The 21,530-nt window shown below is 36.2% G+C and overlaps 1 protein-coding gene across 1 annotated transcript in view; it reads right to left on the reverse strand.

Moving 5' to 3' along the window:
* The window catches only part of cachd1 (cache domain containing 1), a 99,124-nt gene that overhangs the window by 32,157 nt on the left and 45,437 nt on the right, over positions 1–21,530 (reverse strand). Inside the window, exons 3-4 of the mRNA XM_015378669.1 lie at positions 15,797–15,945; positions 4,661–4,767 (exon numbers count right to left, since the gene is read on the reverse strand). Of these exons, the coding sequence (XP_015234155.1) occupies positions 4,661–4,767; positions 15,797–15,945 (256 nt within the window). The remainder of the gene's footprint in view (positions 1–4,660; positions 4,768–15,796; positions 15,946–21,530) is intronic.

A 21,530-nucleotide genomic window follows, 5' to 3' on the forward strand; every position in this document is an offset into this window, starting at 1 on the left:
ATTATATCGTGCATCCCTAAAAAAATATCTATATATATATATATAAAAAAAAAAAAAAAAAAGCATTTATGAAGGAAGTCAGATTTGAGGTGATGAATTGAGAAAGGAAACAGCAAAAATGTGATCGTGTATGAAATAGATGGTGGGGGAGTCAATTAACGCAAAGAGGAAAAAAGGTTACTGCATTCGGATTAGGTCTGAGCAATTAATTGCATTTGCAATATATGTTTATAGTAAATCTAACAAAAGGCGATATTCACATCTCGGAAGGACAGAGTTTTGGTCCCATTACATTTATCAAGAGTAAGACACAAAATTTCTCTTGGGCCCTTTACCTGGCTCTTACGCACCAAAGCATGCAGATCCATGCATGCAAACAGAAATACAATACTTTTTCAACAGGTAACAGTAATTTGCTCTCAAGGTTATGAAAAATTCAAGCCTAGTGTAAAACATACTTTTGGGTAGTGCAGAAAATTAAAAATAAGATTGCAATATTGGTTCAATATAATTTGCTTTCTGATTTTTGGTAAAATCGTACAGCCTTAATTCAGATGTTTCTTTGCGTGTTCTATCGGGTATCGACCTGCTGATCGAAGGTACCTGGTGGCAGGCAGAGTCTGTGAGAGAGAGTCAGACTTTGGGTTAAAAACAGGAAGGCTGGAGTAGAATAAAGTTGCTATGCTTTATCCTGTTGAGCTTTTCACCTCTTCCATTGAACATGCTGGATTGGGAATCATTTACAGCCTATACAGACAGCAGTTGCCTTAAAGCTAGCTTTGCTAATGGTGCAAAACTCTAATATACAATACAGGACCATTTAGAATGTCAAATTCAAAATTGTTTTCAAACCAGAAATTTATTTTAGTCAATAATCTGCTGCACAGAGATAGAGGCATGCCTCTGATCATATTATAAATCATTAAAGCTATAGAGGATGATGTTTTATTTCCGGGTTTCTCATCTAAATAAGTGGTCGTCCTAACTGTCAATCATTCTGTTGATATGTTTACATAAGGCCGTCCTGCGTGCTGGTTGGCTATTTTTTTCTGCGCATGAGCACGTTCAGGCGGTCAGACAGTTATGAAGCTCGCATTTCTCCCCAGGGTTTTTTTGAAAATGGCTGAGGGTCGTAAGAGGATAAATGTCTACAAAGTGTAGAAAAAGAAAAAGCCAAAAAAAAAAGGCAGATATATCCCGGTGTGCTGTGCATGGAGAGCTCTCCTTGCAAAGCATTATGGGATTTGGTGACACAGCTACCCAACAGCGAAGACTAAAACCAAAGATGGCGCAGGAGGAGTTACATGACCAACGGGGAGCAAAAAGCAGTGATCATCTATCCAAACGGTCAGTTAACTGAGTGCTCTATGAAGTCCACTATATAGTCCCAGCACTATATAGTGATGGAGGGATTTAGGGGTTAGGGCAGAAGTTTGGACACTGTAAGCTTGATGAGCTATGAGAACAGCAATTTTTAAACAGAGCGTGCATGAGGAGAAATGGGCTTGTGCATGCTCTCGCATGCATTTAATTCCATCTCAGAAGCAAGAACAGGATTGCACATGTGCATTCTTTTTTTTTAAGTGGCAAAATTCATGAAAATCCTCAACAATACATTTAAAATACATTAAAATATGGTGATTCTGAACCACAAAGTCAAAGCTTTAGAAATCTGAATTCAGCCTAATATATTTCATTATCAGCCCATATCCACAAAAAATGTTCAGATATTTCATAAAAAGCTGGATTTGATCACAGACCCACCATGAATGGAAAAGGTAAAGATACGACTCCCACAAAATTAGGGGTCTTAAGTTTCAAAAATTGCACAGGAAGAAGGTCTTCTAAAGGAGATAGAGGGGAAAGAGCAGGTAAATCCAACTAGTGCTGTAATCATAATGCTCTCAGCCCCTCATGTCTCACCAAACGCTGATCTAAAAACTAATTTCACCAACATCCACCATTGTACCAGTCTTTCCTAAAGAAAAAGGAAAATGGAAGATAAAAAGGAAAGCAGTTGGAGGAAACAACAGTCTTGACAGAATTACAACATTTCAATCAGCTCTCACCCCTCCCTTCTTTCCCTTCATTCATCATTCTCTCCTCCTCAATTATTCCTGCTGTCTTTAGCCACGCCCTCCCTTCCCGCTATAGCGTACTTGTTTAGACTAGGTTGAGACAAATGGGAGAGACTGAATAGACTCGGAGTGAGGAGGTCAAGGAGGAGCTAGTGTGAGGGATGAGAAGAGGAGCTGGGAGGCTGAGGGGTAACTTATACTCATTATGCTTGGCCTTGTAAGGGAAATAAAACCCCACCAATGATGATGTACTACAAATGGCAGTCATTACACATTTGTAGAGAGTTGGTCTTGGATGAAGACCCCAAACAAAACCTTTGAGGTGAAAAATGACAGATAATGTAAGAAAGTCAAGGATTTAAATATTATATAAATAACAAGTTAGAACCTTTTTACTCCACAGTCTGACACTAACACAGATAAAACTAGTCACATTTTAGTTCAATTGTGATTAACAACTATACTAACATTGACTAAATGCCTATGTGACTAAAAACACATTTGTTTAGGATTGCCTTCGACTGTTCTAGTTAAACAGTTCAACTAAAACATATTTTCTTTAGTCCAACTGTTTTTAATATTCTTTTTTGTTTCTGCATTTTTTATTTTATTTATTTATTTATTTATTTTTCCTACTTGCTTTGATTCTGTTTTATCTTCCTGTATTTTAATCATGTAAAGCACTTTGCATTGTCTTTGTACTGAATTGTGCTATACAAATAAATTTGCCTTGCCTATGTGAGTTCTTATGCGTTCATGCTACCGATAAAGAACATTTTATTGGTAAATGGCCTGTACTTATAAAGCGATTTGATAAGTCAGGAGACTTTACCAAAATGCTTTACACTACATTTAGTCATTCACGCACACACTCACACACTGATGGTGTGTGAGTGTCCGTTCAGTGAGCCCTGGGAGCAGGAGCTCGAACAGACAACCCTCCGTTTGCAGGGCTAACCCCTGCACCCAACGCCACTGTCACCCCATATATTATATATGTTATATTTACTAATCTTCTGAGGAACAACAGGCCCTATGGAGACCACAGTCTGGTCCTAATCCGTTAGAACCCCATTTTCAATGTTAGAGGTTAGATTAGAGGTATGGTGTGGATTCTATTTAGGTTAAGGTTAGGAGTATGCTAATAATAGTTAGGGTAAATATTAAGGTTTGGTTTAAAGGCAGCAAATAAATCAGTGCTATTAAATGCAAAGTCCTAATATGCATATATCAAATATGTGTATGTATTTGTATTTGCAAATATATATATATATATATATATATATATATATATATATATATATATATATATATATATATATATACATATATACAGTATACACCCCTGCTAATGATCCTGCTCAGGAACCCTGACCTAAGGTTCTGGTAAAAAGTTGCAATGACAAACTTTGCACTTTAAAGTGTAATGTATAAACATTACCGTTTTTTTTTGTTCTTTCGCAGACTTGCAGACTTCAAACCTTTTCCATTAAATATAATTATTGTAACTAAGGCCAAATAAGCCAATCTTTGATTTATCAGACCAAAATGTTTCTTTTATTGTCCAGACAGATTTCAATCATTCTAGATTTACTGTATTTTACATCTTTTCAAACAAAATCACCATACTGCAGTCTCATTCAGTAAAACTATTTTAAAAATGGATTTAACTGATCCTGGATGTTAAAATGTTGCATTCAAACTAAAAATAATCTGCCTGTCTGGAACCAACAACCCCGCATAATTTATATTAACCCTCTCTTTGAGAATGGCTGTAACTCTACCCTCATTGAGAAACTGACAGAAAGCAACATTTTAATCTGGGTTATAAAGCTGTCATACTTTTTTATTAAAGATTGGTTAAAAAGAGCAATCAGCCTGCAATGGGGTAGACTACAATCCTAATAGAGAATTAGCAATGCTTTCCAAACAGCGATGAAGATAAAGTTGTTTATTATTCTTGTAAATAACGTCTCAATTCTAAAAATGTTGCCTGAGCAATGGCAAAAAAAACGGAAAATGCAGCTGGTAAAAACTGGCACAGAGCTTGGGAAATTTCCCTATTCTGTTTTTAATCAGAACCAGACAGAGATTCTGCAAACACATCTAAGCTTTTACAATGTCAGAATCTGCAGTAGACCTAAAGTAACCTGGTTTTCCATTACTGCCATCCACAACTTTATTAAGAAGCCTTACTTTGTATATAATAATAATAATAACAAAAGAAAAAAAAAACTAATAATAATAAAAAAAAAAAACTACCCGAATAAAAAAATTGAAAGAGTTCAAAGATAAAAGGATAATATCTGAATGATTAAAGCTTTTTGTTATTTTTAAATTGATAACAGAAAGAAAAAAAGAGCTGAATGGAGAGTTTTCAACCGTTTCTGAAGAGTAACTCTTATGCTGAGCTAATAATGTTCTCCACAATAGTACATTTTCTGAAGATTAAAAGCAAAAAAAAACAACCAAACTGTTAAAAAGGTCTCAGAGACCGATCAACGTAGGACCTGAATTAATAAGTTATGCTGCATATAAGTCATTTCCTTCATCTCTGTGTTTAAGAGGAGGTTTGAGCAGACCTGAGTTGAGGTCCCGTCCTGGGTTGAACGCTCTGCTGTTGACTGTTGGGGACAGCCTGTCGCAGCAGATGGTCTTAGAAACGTTGGTATTAAAATTTCCTTCAAACCTGTAGACAAACAAAGAGAAATTGTTTAAAAATTTACAATAAAACTGTTATTTCTTCAGATTTATCACAACGAACCAGATTCCTTTAACTTCAATAAAATATTAACTAAGAATTACAGGAATCTTATGAACAGAAAGGAAGTCCACAAAACATCTGCTTAAAGCAGCATTCTTTGCTTTACTCATTGCAGCCAAGTTTTACTGCTTACTGTGTTATCTGATGCCAAGAACATCTATTAATGCCGATTTTATGGCTTGTGAATAAAACTTTCCATGGAAAATATATGGATTTCTCCAAACATACCTAATACCAGCTGCCTAAATAAATAAAGGCTGAACAGTGTTTAAAACATCACTGTTCCCCCACTATGAAGTGTCAATCACTAAAGGACAACATGCAAACTCTATCATCCTCATATTTCCCCTAAATTCTAGCTACAGCCACGGGAAACCATAATTTTAACAAGTAGTCTATGATTTGACCCAGTTAACATGAAAAGAAACTGACCCTCTTTCTACAAACACAAACTTCAGTGGTTCCTAATCCTGCTCCTCAGGACCCACGTCCTGCATGTTTTAGATGTCCCCCTGCTTCCACACCTGGATTAAATTACTGGCTGATCAACTGTCCTTTGCAGTCTGAGTGCTGCAATCATTTGACAAAAAAACACATTTAAAACATCCATGAGACTAGGTCCTGAGGATGGATGGAAACACTGTTTCTGATATCTGCACTGGCCAATAAATCTGTTCTGTTCACTGATTCATTAGTGCATTTATTAGCCAAGAATTGAGATTACACAATGGGGAGGCAATGCACATCCAACCCTTTTGTTTCCTTTCTTAATAAATGTTTCTTTTTGTTTAAATTGAGCCTTCTGGTAACATTTGTAATAACTGTGGGTTTGTTTTAAATCTAAATGAAGTAGGAACATAAAATAATAATGTTCCTAAGCAGCATTTATTGGGGATTGGTATAAATAGGTGTCTAAATAATCCTCATTGGTTCTGCCTTAAAAAAAAAAAACTGTATAAGTAGCTCTACAATTTAAAAATCTATAAAACCTTGTTTTTTTAAAGAGTTTCCAATGCAAAAGCAGATCTCTTTGTCACTTTAAACATTTTGTTTATCATAATGTTTTAGAGAGATTTAAGCAACAACATGAACCAGAGTTAAGTGTAAAGCCTGCTTAAAAAAAAACAAAAAACAAGAGGTAGAAGAGGGGGGTGCACAGAGGAGCAGGGAGTCCTGCACTGCAGCAAGCTTCAGCCCTTTGATGCTCGCTTTGCATCAGCTAACTATCCCCAAGCGTCCATCTCCCTACCTTTAGAAACAGACTTTTCAGATTCACATCCTCAAACCTGGTCAATTTTACTGTTAAATTAATTTATGTTTGGAATGTATTCAAAAGTTACTCCTTTCCAGCCCTATAATTCATCCCAACTCTCCTTCAACCCAGTCTGTAAGAAGGAGGAGGGCTGTGAAATGTGTGCTAGATTTAAATATAACAAAAAATATATATATATTTCCCACTGCTTTGAATTGAAATGAAGAGAAGGAATGCTAGATTTTTAAGACCTTAATTAGCCAGTGGAATCTGATAAAAACAGAAATAGGGCTCAGCTTATCAGAAATGAGAAGAATGCAAATATTCTTCTTTTGGTTTGATATAAAAATGCAGAAATTGTGAAACTATTTGTGCAATGCATAAAATTATTCTTCGATTTTACATTTACAGCAACAATTACTGAAAAGCTGATAGTGGGTAGGAAATACTGAGAGTCTCCGAGGTCTGGGGGCATCAGAGAAATCATTTGAGGATAAACTAGAAAGGTAGAGCCTCTGAAGTAAAACTGTTTTTTTTTTTTTCCTAAGCAGTTACAAGCCATCCACTGTTTATAGAATCTGTTAGCCTGTACAAAGGAACCCGCGTATTTTCTCAAAGCAGACAGCTCTGCTCTATTCAAAAAGCCCCGTGAGAACAATTACCTTGAAGAGACTTGCTGCTGCGTGAGCCCCAGAGAGTAATACCATTTCTAATGTGTTTGCAATCCATCGTCTGCAGCAGCGGTGCTAGAGCAAGCAACACACTAACCTGAGGAAAGAAACGGTTGGAGGGGGAAAAAGGCCCCCAGCATCCAGCTGTAGATGATGGTGCTTCTATCTCCACAAAAGCGGAACGTAAAAACAAAATGCCAGGAACCTGGTGTGTAGCTCATATGAAAACTTATTAATCAGCTTCATGTAGAAGGAGAAATTGGAAAAATTCCCACTACAATCCAGCCATACGAATCTATGAAAAACAATCCATCTTAAATTACAAACTCCGTCTAAACAGGTTTCAATCTTAACTCATTCTTTACTACACCGCCTACGGTGTAATTATTTCAATAACCCAATTCACTAAATAAAATGCATGATAGAGAATAATTACACACAGACTGATGCTTTCAAGACTTTGTTAGTATTTGTTTTACTATTACAGATGAAAGTGAACAGTATTTGAATCCTTAAAAGATTAAAATAATAAACAAACGAAAAAAAAAACAGCAGGCTTTAAGTGTTTTTTTTTTATTCCCCAAATGACTCCTATAATCTGAGTAACAGGCCTAATATAAGAGTATACACTCAAGTCAATACACTGTCACAAGTACAGAACAACAAAATTCACTCTCTGCATTTAACCCATCCCCTTGGGGAGCAGTGGGCTGCAATTGTGCGGCGCCCGGGGAGCAGTGTGAGGTTAAGGGTCTTTCCTCAGAGACCCAGAGTGGCAGTCTGTAGGAGTGGGGCTCAAACTCAGAACCTTAGGATTCCAAGCGCAATGCCCTAACCACTAGTCCACCACTCCCAATATGACTATGTTACAGTTACCAGACCTCCCCGATTTTACAGTTTGATAAATAAAAGGGAGAACTGTTAGTACGGTAGAAAGAGCACGTGAGCATGTTTCGTGCAGAAACAGCTGTCGTGGTAGTTGGTTGCACATGAGGAACCAGGCTAATGAGGAGCTGCATTGTGTTGTGGTTAAATTGTGAATGCATTAAATTTTCCAGCCCTAATGAAAATCTAACATCACAAGTAATCTTCAAAGTTTAGTCAATCACTAAATCGTCCAAATCAATTCATATCATACTATCAAACTGTGTTCTACATGTTTTTTTATTAAGCCTCACAATCAACCAGCGGGGCCGGCACCGAATGTAGGGTTAATTTCAATTCAATTTATTTATATAGCACCAATTCACAACAAATGTCATCTCAAGGCACATTACAGTTCACAAGATCATACAGTCAAATTGATTCAGTTTTCTATCTAGGGAAAACCAGTTGAGTGCATCGACTCATTGACTCGAATGGGTTGGGTTGAAGCTGACTATTATTATTACGAGCACTGATCCACACCTGGAGGTGACAAACTTTTACCCACTAAGAACTTTGACCAGTAATATGAAAAGCGAGAAAAGACAGCAGTTCATAGCATCACCTGCAGTCAGTTATTCAAAAACATTGATACTCAAACACCATATACTGAAGTGATACTAATTGGTGTCATTACTTAAGACAAGATTGTTTGCTTATTTTTACTGTTGATAGTTTTAGATTTCTGGATTATTTACTCATTAAAAAGAACATTATGTCAGAGCGTATTTTAATGACTGTTTTTCCACCACTGCAGGTTGGAAATTAGAAGTGTTTCACATATTCTATACATCTCTTTTTATTCAGTAACCTAACAGTTTCTTGTTAACAGTGAGTTGATCTCACTTTTAAATTAATTGTTAGGCGAGTGATGAGATCAGACCACTTTAGATTCATTCATTAATCAATAATTTGCATTCAAGTATGAGACTGTAATTCAGTGGGAAATAAAGGTAAGTAAAACAGATATGGGTTATGGCAAAATAACTTTTTCTCTCAGTATGCATGGGAAACCTTTTTTTTTTCTTCTTTTTATAGGGATTCCTAGTCAGTAATAACTCAAGACCGTCTAGAGTAAAAGGCCATCTGAGAGCAACAGGAAGAGTTTTATTCCGCTCTAATAATAACAGCATTATGACCGCCTAACTATATTTTTTAGAAAGTTACAGACAATAAACGCCAACAGCCCCAATGAGAGTTTATAACTATGTGAGAGAAGGGGGTCGTTCCTACATGGAGTCCAGAAAAACATTATAAATCTAGTTTACAAGCAGATTAACTAAGCTGCATGAATCTTTACGGATGTGCTGCAGCAGGGAGGCCACAGCCCCGCAGCTTTCCTCTGCAACAGTTGATCATCGTAAAAGAGGGGAAAGTCTATGTTTGATAAAAACCTAAAAGAACTGCTGCAAATTGTTTTATTCATGTATGATTGGGAAATGTAAAAGAAATGCCTATTTAAAAATATTTTTTCTATTTTTTTTATCTGCAGTTGCATCTATAACTCACAGCTAAATCGGTGATCACTTTAAATGAACACAAAGCAAATAAAGCCAGAATGCCCCCCGTGCTTTAACTTCTCAGCTGAACTACATTTCTGTTTCATGAAAACAGAAATACTACACATAACCAAAATGGACAAATCTCGGTAAAAAAAAAAAACGCTGATCATTTCCTCTCCTTGTTCTGTGTTTGCAATTTCCCCCTTGCTTCCAGGAAAATCTTCAAAGATTAGTTTCACCCTTAGGAATGGAAGATCAATAAAGCCGAGCTCGCTCCACAGCTGTGCCCAAACATACCGACAGCAGACGAGAAGCCAGAGTCATTAACGAGGCTTGAACTTTTATCTGCTTCTACTGAAAAATCATTAATTGGATTCAATTAAAGGAGTTCTGACACAGGTGTCTTTGACCTTTAACAGCCACCATGAGGATTTACTGGGATCTACTTTCTTACTTTGGTCCGTCTCTTTAAATATAGCAGAGACAGACCAAAGTATTGCTGATGTTTTGGGCTCATAGTTGTATCAGCCGGTACTTTATTGTCTTTTTTTTATTTTTATTTGTTAAAAATGTCATTTTTATTCGAATTGAGACGTTTCAAACATTCATATTCATGTGTTCTTTAAAAATATATATAGAAACTGACTTTAAAGGAGTCATCACCACTGTTTCAAGCTGGGGGGGGGGGCCATTGAAAAACGGAAAACAAAAAACAAAACAAAAAACCACACGGATTATTACAAAATGCTGATATGGCTACAACCACATGAACATTCACACAAAAGAATAATTCTTGCATGAGTCCTTGCAAGAGGGGAAAAAAGGGCAGTAAGGATATGAAAAGGGGTCTAAGTTAGCTCTATATCGTGTTTTTTGTGTCCTTAAAATGATTAAACATAAATTTTAAGTCTATTCTACAACGATTGCATAAGAAAAATACCAGGTTATGAGGTTAAAACCTCCCCCAAAAAAATCAGGGATCGGTTTTCATTCATGACAAAATAAATATTCACCGCATCAACTTAAAAGAGCAGCATTGATCAATCTCTAAAAATCTTTGGATTTAATAATATTTCTGAGAAAACATGAATAAAATTTAAGACTGCATTAAGTTATCAGGGACGATTCTAAATGTATAATTTAGTGTTTCTGTCTGAAAAAGGGGTTGAAGAAATGAATAAGATCTAGATTGTCAGTAAGCAGAAGCCTGAAGCAGAAAACATTTAGATAAAGGGTTAAAAGGGATGACATGGGAGGAGAAATAGTAACACGTTGAAGGAATCTGATGGTAGTGAAAAGTAACACGTTGGAGGCATCTGATGGTAGTGAAAAGTAACACGTTGGAGGTATTTGATGATAGTGAAAAAGAACATTTGCAGTTGCTACCAAGGCATAAATAATCCCCCTCAAACAGCCCTGGCAGGAGTTCTGACATCTAATCTGTAATGTGCAAGCAGAGATCTCATCATTTTGTTGAGTGTGCAACCAGGAGATCTGCTTGATGTGAATTTCAAGCAGTGATTCATCACTGCGACATATACCTTTGAAGTGACCCGATAGGCTGCCAGTGGTTTAAATAGTGAGAATTAATCTACAGAAACATCACCCGAGTATTAACAGCATACAAACCTTAATCTTGAACGGAGATTCTGTATTATCAACTCTAATATGCGGCATATTATGGGTGATAATGCACCTGTTAATACTGATGGTTGAAGAAAACTTTTTCTTTCTTTTTTTTATAGGATATTTTTCAACATACATGACAGGCATATTCTTGTCTAGAAAATAGGTAAATATAACACTGCATGGAGGTCAGTAACAATATTTGAATACTCTAATTCAGTGGCGTAACTTTAGGTTTAACATTGGAGGGTTACGGTCTCTGGGAGTTTTGTTTGTGAGCTACACAAAGTCATGGTGCCATGTTTTGCAAATATAATCAGTTTTTTTGTTTATTGTTTTTTTTACTGATAGTTGCGTTTCGTGAAGCAGGCAGTGGGAAAGTACGGTATACAAACAAATCAAATAGCTTTAAGATAAAGCAGGAAATCAGCTCATGCATTTTTTAGTCTTCTTTTATGATATGTGGGGCTAATTAGAAAACAACCAACAGAAGAATAAGGTCTGCCCGCTTTTTAAAGGTATAGTGGAGGATTTTCATGAATTTTCAAGAGCCGCCCTCTCCACTTTAAAAATGCACATGCACAACACCTATTAAACATGTGCGAGAGCGTGCACGAGCCAATTTCTCCTCATGCACGCTCTGTTTATAAGTTGATGTTTGCATCGCTTATACAAGCTTACTCTCAAAAAGAAGATTTGCGATTTTTCCACTACCGTATGTCAGTTTTACCCGGTAGTTAAGGCTCTCCTCATGTTTGTAAATTACCAACATGCTCACTGGGGACTTGGTCAAAGAACAGCAAACGGGGAAAGCTTGGTAAATGTATTGGACGGCATATTGTTGGCAGGAAGTGGGGTGGGTTAATTTATCAAAATATTAATGAAACATGTTGGCAAAGGAAAACTAAGTAAATAAACCAATCATTTATGCAAGATTATTTTAGAAATATATATCAATATAATTATAGAATTAGGACTTTCTGAGCTATAACAGGTAAATCACTATTTCTTCATCAGGGCTTATTTGACATGCTAGTATGTTTTAGTTCAATTTAAACGGAAATTGCTAACTGATTATCTTTAGTATAGCATGATTATCAATTTAGGGCTGCTTTTGACAGCGACTGATGAAACGCGTCGCCTGCGCTGCCGTACGGCACACTTGTCACTTTTACAGCTGCATCACCGCTTTTACAATCCAGATGCCCCATGTTAGAAACACAATCATACAGCGACACACCGGTTCAAGAAGCCGTATCTATTTTCAGAGGCAGTCAGGTTGTGAGACGAATCGATGATTAAAGCATACCACTGAATGCTAACCATTGACCTCTGTGGCCTCCCTGAGAAAAGATAGACCGCCAGACATGAGCAGTGTGTGAACTATCTGATCCGCCATAAAATGCTTGACCTGAGGGAGACCCCGCAAAACAGCTGAGGTCTGAAACTAGCCAGAGAAACTTTGAACAGAGCCGTGGGCTTATCATTAGCCTTAGCCAACTCCTGCTTGTTGAGGTTGTTAGTTTTTCTTTCTTACTTTAGGTGAAATTGGAGGTGCTAAAGTTACCAGTCCGGGAAATGCATTAAATATTTTGCTGACTAAAAATCTAAAACGTTTCCAATCATAAAATAAATGTTAGAAGGCATTCTTATAAAGGGAATTAAAGCTATTTCTATCAATGTTTTCAAGGTAAAGGCATTTAAAACTGATACAAACTGTAAAAATGTGTTGCCCTAAATTTCCTAAATTGGCAAAAATTAACAAAATATCACCTGTAATTATTTAATCTGATTAAACATTTCCATATTTATTTAAGTGTGTGTTTAAAACCTGACATTAAGACCTGAGGTTGAAAACATCAGTGACATAAAGTTTATTTTTACCAGTGATGGGTCGTCCAAAACAGTTCCCTGAAATCAGTGACGTCTAATGACCTTAATCTTGACCTTTTAAAGCTGAAGGTATATAAAAGTGAACTTTATATAGGAGTGACATCATCAGGAAGTCAGCTGGCGCTTCGCTCTAAACTCATTTTATATGTGATTAATCTATTGCCTGCTAAATACCTGACGAAAATCACAGCTAACAGTTATAAATGTTGATTTATTTGTTCCTAAAGAATAAATGGAAACCAGTGAGTAACTTTGAACATTTTCTGTCTTGATTCTGCTTGTATTTGTATTCCCTGTATTTTAGAAACTATCATGCTTTTTTTCCCCGACAGGACCTGTATTAAGAGATCCTTTTGCCAGTGAAAGCTTGATAATGCAAATGAGAGGCAAGTTAATAAAATAGCTAAACTAGGTGTAACCATTTTTCTTTCCTGTAAAGCACTTTGGTGCAGTTTTATACCTGTTTTTAAAGTGCTATATAAATAAATTTGNTGTATTAAGAGATCCTTTTGCCAGTGAAAGCTTGATAATGCAAATGAGATGCAAGTTAATAAAATAGCTAAACTAGTTTAGTTCACTCATTTCAACTGCTACTGTTCTGTATTTTGTATAAATGTTTAGCAACTTAGGAATACACTTGATGCCTTATGTTTAAAACTGGCAACTTGCAATATCATGGTGTGCAAACATTTGTTGATTTTAATGCTTGAGTGCAACAGTTGGTAAGATATAATAGTCAAGTATGTACATGTACTATCTATGTACATCTATGTATATGGAAGAGAATCAAGGCCACTGGGGAAAAAAAAAAAAAAGTTAACTGAATTTTAAATATGATTTCAGTTTAAAATGGGAAAAAAGTCAGAATTCTGACTCACGCTCTAATAATCAACTATTACTGACAGTTCCTTGGACTTGACTTAAGAGGAAAGGAGATCGGGCCTTTTCTGTTGTTGCTCCAATTCTGTGGAACTATTTACTTCTTCAGATTAAATCCGCCCACTGAATGGATCATTTTAAATCGCTTCTTAAAACTTATTTTTATTCTTTGGCTTTTAATTGAAGCAGTGTTTTTACATTCTGTTTTGCTAATTGATGTTGTTATCTTTCCTGTAAAGCACTTTGGTGCAGTTTTATACCCGTTTTTAAAGTGCTATATAAATAAATTTGACATTGACATTGACTTTAATCTCAGAATTGTGCCTTTTTTCTAAGAATTCTGATTTTTTTTCTGAGAATTCTGACTTTAATCTCAGAATTCTAGACTTTTTTTCCTCAGAATTTTGCATCTTAATGCAGATGAGCACCATGAAGGAAGAGATGTGGAAGCACTTAGCTTCACTGACAAAGATGTGAATTTTTTGGGAGGGCCAGTAACACATTGGTGGAAAATGAGGGAATTAGGTGACTTTTTACGTGTCTTAGGGGTCCCCGGTGATGCTATTTCTTTAATGGAAGAGCAAAAGTGTTTAAAACAAGAGAGCTAGTTTCATCTCTAAAATNACCCCGGTGATGCTATTTCTTTAATGGAAAAGCAAAAAGTGTTTAAAACAAGAGAGCTAGTTTCATCTCTAAAATAGACATGGCTAGGGCTTGAAGCTAACATGTTTGTTAGCTGTCAGAATTCGGCCAGAATTCCAAGATTAAAGTCAGAATTATGACTTTTTTTCTCATATTATATGGAAATAAAATGTAAAAATCAGTTAACTTTTTTTTTTTTTTTTTTCAGTCGCCCTAATCGTCTTCCGTACAATCATGTTTGTGACTGTCAAATTTAAAAAAATACTTTCTAAAAAAGCCGAAGGTCATGCAGCGCTAATAATCCATGCAGCTCTTTCTAGAAAAATCTCATAGTACTGAAAAAAGTAGGGTTGCTTTATTCTTTTGAGCAAAGCACTTGCTTAAAAATAACTGATTTAATGACTCTGTAAAATCCCCTATATTTTAGTATACCAGCTTTCTCAATTATTGGGATTCGATTTTCTACTTATAGGGACAAAAATGAAGGAAAAGAAGTGAGTTTGTAAAGAGTATTTCATGAGCTATTTCTCAAATCATTTTACCATCTTGTGCAAATCCAAAAATGAGAGCAATGAAAGCAGGAGAGCTGAGTTTTCTTCCTCCCTTTGGGGAAAAGACTTTGAAGCTCAGAGATCCATCAGTTTGGTGCATCCATCACCAACACTTCCATAATGACTCGCTGCATTAGGCAAAAATGTTTTTATATAGGCCTACATCTTTATTCCTTAATGTTTTTACTCTTGTCATTCTATTAGAAAAACGTTAAAACAGGTCTATGCTGAACGCTTGGTAACGCTTCAGGTGGCTCTGAGCCCGACCCGCTTTCTGTATGATGGGAGGAAAGACAGGTGACCCAGCAGCCTGTGAAGTCTGCAGTGCAAAAACTTCAGAGAGATGTGACTAGTTCCATCCGCTGATAAAGGGGAGGGAGATGGAGGGAAATGGAGAGAGGAGGGGATGAAGGGCAGAGACAGCTGTGGCTCTGTAGATTAGCACTGAAAACTGTGGCCTTTTTTTCTGTGCTCAGCTTTTGAACTGTATTTTCGCCTGCTGGAGTCCATGATTGGCTGAGAAGGCTGGTCGATAAGAGACTGGGCCAATTTTTAACCCACCAAAATATTTAGCCTCATTTCGACTTTTATAAAAGTGAACAGAAGCCTGCAGCACTGGAACTGTATTTAAACACCCCCATCATTAAGCAGACGTAGTTATTAGTGTTTTATTATACAGACAACAATATGTTTGATGGAGACACTGCCAAAAGCTGTAGGTGTCTGTGTGTCTTTCTGCAGTGCAGAGTTTTGATGCATGAAGTCAGAAAAATGCTGCCAAGTTTTACTCTGAGCCTTTTCTCCTCCACGCTGTAAAATGTGATGTAAAAAGGTATGACGAATCCTGTGATCATCTAAACATGTCTAAACCAATGATGTGTTTGTGTAGATGAATGGGAGGGCTAACTGCACAGAGGGCGTTTACACACAATTATAAAACATGCAGCGCTTCAGTCCTGAAAGACACGCAGACATTTTCCAGTTGTTTTTGTTTTTGAGACCAAAGTGACTCACTCCATCATGGATGCAGGTATGGAGCAGCAGTCCTGGATCGCCGTCAGTGGAGAGGTGAGGTGGGCGGTGTAGGACGCCTCCACCACCTGTTTGTTTCTGTTTACCACATCCAGGTAACGGTTAAACTTTTCCCGAATCTTCTTGGCCAGCTGCATAAAGGAAACAACAACAAATGTCAATGCAGTAGTTAGAAAAGGGAAATAATTATACTTCTAAGCAAGCTATCTGCATTGGTCTCCACTTTATGCTAATATAAAGAGGTCATATTGATGGACTTACTAGAGATGATTTTACATTTGCATTTCTTATGCTCTTTTTGCCACCCAACCTTTTCACTGCCTCGAGGTTTAAATGTAAACAGAACCACGTTACCTTTAGGTATAATTTTAATATACATCATTATAGCTTTGGTTCAGCAAAGAAAACATTTCTGGGGCCTTAAAAGTATATTTTTATGAAGAAAAAAAACCTAAAACAGTTTCTTTCTTCTTTTAAATAACCAACAGGCAGTGGATTAGCAGGTATATGGAGTAACTTCTGTTCCATTATTTCAAGCAATAATTAACTTTAAGTTGATTCAAGTGAAATTAGAGGCAGAGGGGGTATAAAAAACATAGAATTTACATTAATCAATGTCAGTTATCTGGCTGTTTATACCAACAGGTTTATTTGGTGGAGGGTTTATGTTTCTAGTAAATTTAGTTAGTTTGGAAATTGGTGTTTGGTTTGGTTGATTTGGTTAACTACCGGTAGTCTAATTTGTGTTTATTTGGTTGATTCATTTATTGTTGTTTGTCAAATGTCTGAAATAAATTCCTATTCATTCATTCATTCATTCATTCATTCATTCATTCATTCATTCATTCATTCATTCATTCATTCATTCATGCATTCATTTATTCAAGCAAAGAACACATTTTGTAAATGGAAATACAAAAAGGAAACCAGAAATGAAACTTTGAAACACTTTTTATTAAAAAAAAAGGGTTTTGTAATAAACTTTGCTGTTTTCTAAGATTTTTTTCAAATAATTATATTTATTCTAGTTTTATTTCATATTTTGTTTCTAATTTTAGTTTGTTCAATATTTTATTCTACTGATTTTAATATTTACATTTTTTTAGATTGAGTTTTAAAAATAGCAACCTTTTCAAATTGCATTTGACAGATCTCATTCTCTTCAAATGAATGCTCACTCTTAAGATGCACATTAAGAGATAAAAATGTTGCTAACGTCCTGCTGACCAATGGAAATGCATTTTCATTCCTGAATCCAGAGGAAAGCCTGCAATCAGAAATGAAGAGAAAGAGATGTGCAAAACAAAATCTAAAAGGAATGCAATGTAAAAAAAATAATGAAATTAAATCAAATATAGATGCAGTTTTGTATATAAAAAAATTATGAATCAATAATTTGCAGGAAGAAAATATGAGAAAACAGCAAGTTAAAAACTTTTTTTTTTGTATTAAGTATATCAAAGTTTCATTTCTGAATTGCATTATTTACACATTTTAATTTACAAAACCTTTTCTCTTTTTGCTTGCAAAAATAATACAACAAAATCCAACCCATATATGAGCTGTTTAAACCTGGATAGAAGTATTCTGCCATAATAAGAGATGAATTAAAACGTCGGTTGTGATATAGCAAACATTCCCTTTACGAAATAAATGTTTTCAGTTGAAGATGTTGAAATTTTGTCCCATATGCTTCCCGTGTGTTGTTTTGTCTTCAAAGCCGAATCTCTCTACAACATGGAAGCCAGAAATCAAAGGGTTGCTTAAACATCCATGTGCATAAACATTACTAGTCAGCTGAGTAAGCAGAGGGAAAGTCATCATGGATAAAAACAGAAACATGATGGATGATAAACTTCAACAATGCGAACTTATCTCTATGGTTCACAGTAATTTAGATACAAATAAGAAAATCCACCCTGAAAAACAAAAGTAACCCGATCTAGATCTGATTCAAATATACAACCTCCAACCATCTTGCATGTGCTTATGTAAGCAATAGACTACCAACTAATAATCTTTCATGTTTTCTCATGGACAAAACATAAATTAAAAAAATAAGGATTTTGCTAAATGGCTGGTGAAATCAAATTGAAAAAAAAGAAGCAGACTAAAGAAAACTTCCCAATGACTACTAGTTTGACTTGGATGCATAAATGCACACCTCATTGTTTAACTGTCTGAAGGAATCTGTGACGCTGTTGAAACCAATTACTTCAGAAGACAAAAAATTTCTTTAACTATATTAAAGACAAAACAAAGTTTATGTATGATTTAGAAATTATTTAATGATTACGAAAAGAAAGACGAAGTAGAGAAGCAAAAGATGAGAGAGCTACTTATTCCAGAGAAAATTGCACAAAACATTTAATAATACAGATTTCGATGCAAAAAAAGGTCCTATTTGTTAACATGAGGCATTAGAGGAAAAATCCCCAAGACACTGCGGTTTCCACAAGCACAGAATCATCTAATAAACCTTTCTGAGGACAGATGAAAGCTTTATTCCGGAGTAACTGGACCCTCTTTGTTCACGTCCCATAATTACTGCTGCTTGTAAAAAAAGTCTGTGACTGAAGCCAGGAAGAGGAAAAAAACGGAGACCCCCGGCCCACTGACCGCTAGTACACCTAATCAGCCAGCCGCTATTCTTATTTGGGGTCTAATAGGGGCCTGAGGCGCAGCCTGCAATTACTGGCGCTCCACCTCTAGGAACCCAGACAGCATGACAACTTTGACTCCTCTGTACATGGAAATGTAGGCTTCATGGTGATTAGCTAATGTGATCTGTGCTTTGAATATGGATCAATTAGAGTTCAGCCGAGGAGGGTGTTTGTGGCTGTGGGGGTGGGCAGGGTAAGAACCCCAGAAGGCTCAGCTCAAGTTGACTTAAATGAAACGAAAACGCTCTTTGTGGTTAAAGTTAAAGCATAGATTCCAGAATGTTATGGTAGAGCCAAAAACGATCCGTTTTACCAAACTCCCCAGAACACTGAGCTCTGCTCTCATGTAGAACGGTGGGACGTGATCCGCCCCAAGCGGTTACTGGATAGGCTGTTCTGCTAGTCTGCTTTCTTCGACAGACATAAAGAAAACATGGGTAGATAGCACTGCCGCCTTGCAGCAAGAAGGTTCTGGGTTCGATTCCCGGGCCCAGGGTCTTTCTGCATGGAGTTTGCATGTTCTCCCTGAGCATGCATGGGTTCTCTCTGGGTACTCTGGCTTCCTCCCACAGACCGAAAAACATGACTGTTAGGTTAATTGGCTTCTCTAAATTCTCCTTAGGTGTGAGTGTGTGTGAATTGTTGTCTCTGTGTTGCCCTGCGATGGACTGGCGACCTGTCCAGGGTGTACCCCCCCTCTCGCCCATAGACAGCTGGAGATAGGCACCAGCACCCGTCGTGACCCCACTTGGGGAAAAGTGTGTCAGAAAATGGATGGATGGATGGAGACAATTTATACCTTTTTGCTTAAAACATACTTGTGTTAATCTTTATAAGCTAAAATGAAACTAGTTTTTTCCCTAAATGTTAGAGATGCACCAATCTGGTACCACGATGGTATATTGGCTTAGATATTTTTTATTTAGCTGACTTTATATAGGAGATCCAAGCCAGTGCACTTTATATGGAGCTATTATTTATTTTTGCTGCTTATTTGTTAATAAATTATATAAAGTACATTTATATCTGTGTTAATTTGTTCCCTTTTTGTAAACAAAGTTTATGTCAAAGACAAGGCCTTCACTCACAGGGCAAGATAGTGTTCATCCACTCAACAGTTGAACCAGATTGGTATCAGATATTGGCCAATTTGTTCAGCCTAGGTATCTGTATTGGATACCCAGTGGGGAGGATTGTGAAAAGGGTGTGGAAAAACAAATGATATTAATATTCACAATGGGCTTATATTGTAGTGCTCATTTTGATCAATTAATCTGAAAGATTTTAATGTGTAAAAAAAAAAAAATCACTGCAATTTATTACTGGAATTGCGGGAGGCAGAAACCATTGTATTCTGTTCCTTATACAACCGTTAATCTGACATTTATGTCTTAAGTGTAGCCTGCTGGGAAAAAAAGGGGGTTAAGAAGGAGGTTCTTATGTATATTCTTAAATATATTTGAAAAACTCTAAATAACGATTAAACAATTATTTCAAGACAAGTTCAGAACAATTAAAAATACCAGGTGATTATTTATTTAAATAGATGTTGAACTGATAGGTTTTGTTAGAATATCTATTTGGCTTTTTATTATTCATGATTAATGTTTTTTTCTAATTACCAGTACTCTTTTTTTGCCTTAGTAAATGCCTGTTCTTGAGGCCATCTCTCTCTAGTTTAATTTATCAAGTCATAAATGGAAGCCAGTATCACTGAAACAAAGTTAGCTATGTCTCAGCTAATATTGATTTAAATACATTAAATATTAGGGGTGAGTATTGGCATGGGTTTTGCGACATGAAACGTGTCACGATACTTGGGTCACAATACCATTTCACAATATTGCAATATCTCTATAAATTGCAATATTTTTCCAGGCTATCAAATTAAAAGAAAAGATACAAAAGGCAGCATGTTCCCTAGAAGATATTAATCATTTAGTTATTTTGGCATCCATGCTGTTTTGGGGTTTGAGTAAGTCCACGTCTCCACTGTGACAGCCTCACATATAGATATTGTGCTGCACCGCACAGCAACAGGCTCCACAGCTCTATCTGCCAGAGCCGTGGTGCAGAGGGAGCCCATTTTCCCTCATTGTTTCAGGTAAAAATGTATTTTTTTTGTTTTTTAAATCAACATTAGGGAACTGAAAGATCTAGATTATATTGCAGAGCTGAAAATCCCTATTTATCGATTCCGATTTTTTCCCCATATCCCTATTAAATATAGTGCATTTTAAAAATAAAATCTTTAAAAAACAAGAATTTGGTCACACTGTAACCTAAAATATAAAATGGGGATTATCAATTTCATTTATTTTCAACTTATTACGAATATGTGTAATAAGAATATTGTCCATATAAAATCAGGAAAATTATATCATTACAATCAATTATATCTTTTTGTTGTAAATTAGTAATTTCATATGCCCCTCAGGTTAAACATTGCACTCAAATTGTGCTAAATTAGAACAAATCCTTGAACATACAGATTTTTAACAAACATTTGACTTATGGCAAAAGGATAATTCAATCTAATGAATCCTTTTTTACAGCAAAAACTTGGTCAAACCAGGATGTCCATGTATGAACACCTGCCTCAGAGACGAAGTTGAAGTTGTGTTCACAGAACACCCAGAAGTACGCCGTTTATTGACAATTATACAACCATAAAAATCCAAATAAATTAAAGTTTCTCTTACATAACTTCTAGGGCAATTTTAAAAAAATCATTCTATTTTCTCAATGCAAATAAACCATCTCAAATTCAAAGATAACCACTTTGACAACAAATGCTAAAGAGTAGAACAATGAGAAACAGTCAGCCACAGAGAGGGGGAGTCTGCGTCGTTACACGGAGACAGATGTCTGCACAGCAGTCTGAATAATTAATTTCCAACAGGAGAGTCTCGCAGAAGATGCCGATGGCACCTCTTTGTGGCTCCTTGTCCTTTTTTTGTTACTTCTCCCATCTCAACTGTGCCTCTGCAGAAACCCTCCCTAATTGAGCCCGGCCTTGGCTCAGGGACACATCCCCTCTGCCTACAGCGCAC

Source organism: Cyprinodon variegatus, unplaced genomic scaffold (genome assembly GCF_000732505.1).
Source record: "Cyprinodon variegatus isolate N-32 unplaced genomic scaffold, C_variegatus-1.0 Scaffold176, whole genome shotgun sequence".
Classification (NCBI taxonomy): Eukaryota; Metazoa; Chordata; class Actinopteri; order Cyprinodontiformes; family Cyprinodontidae; genus Cyprinodon; species Cyprinodon variegatus.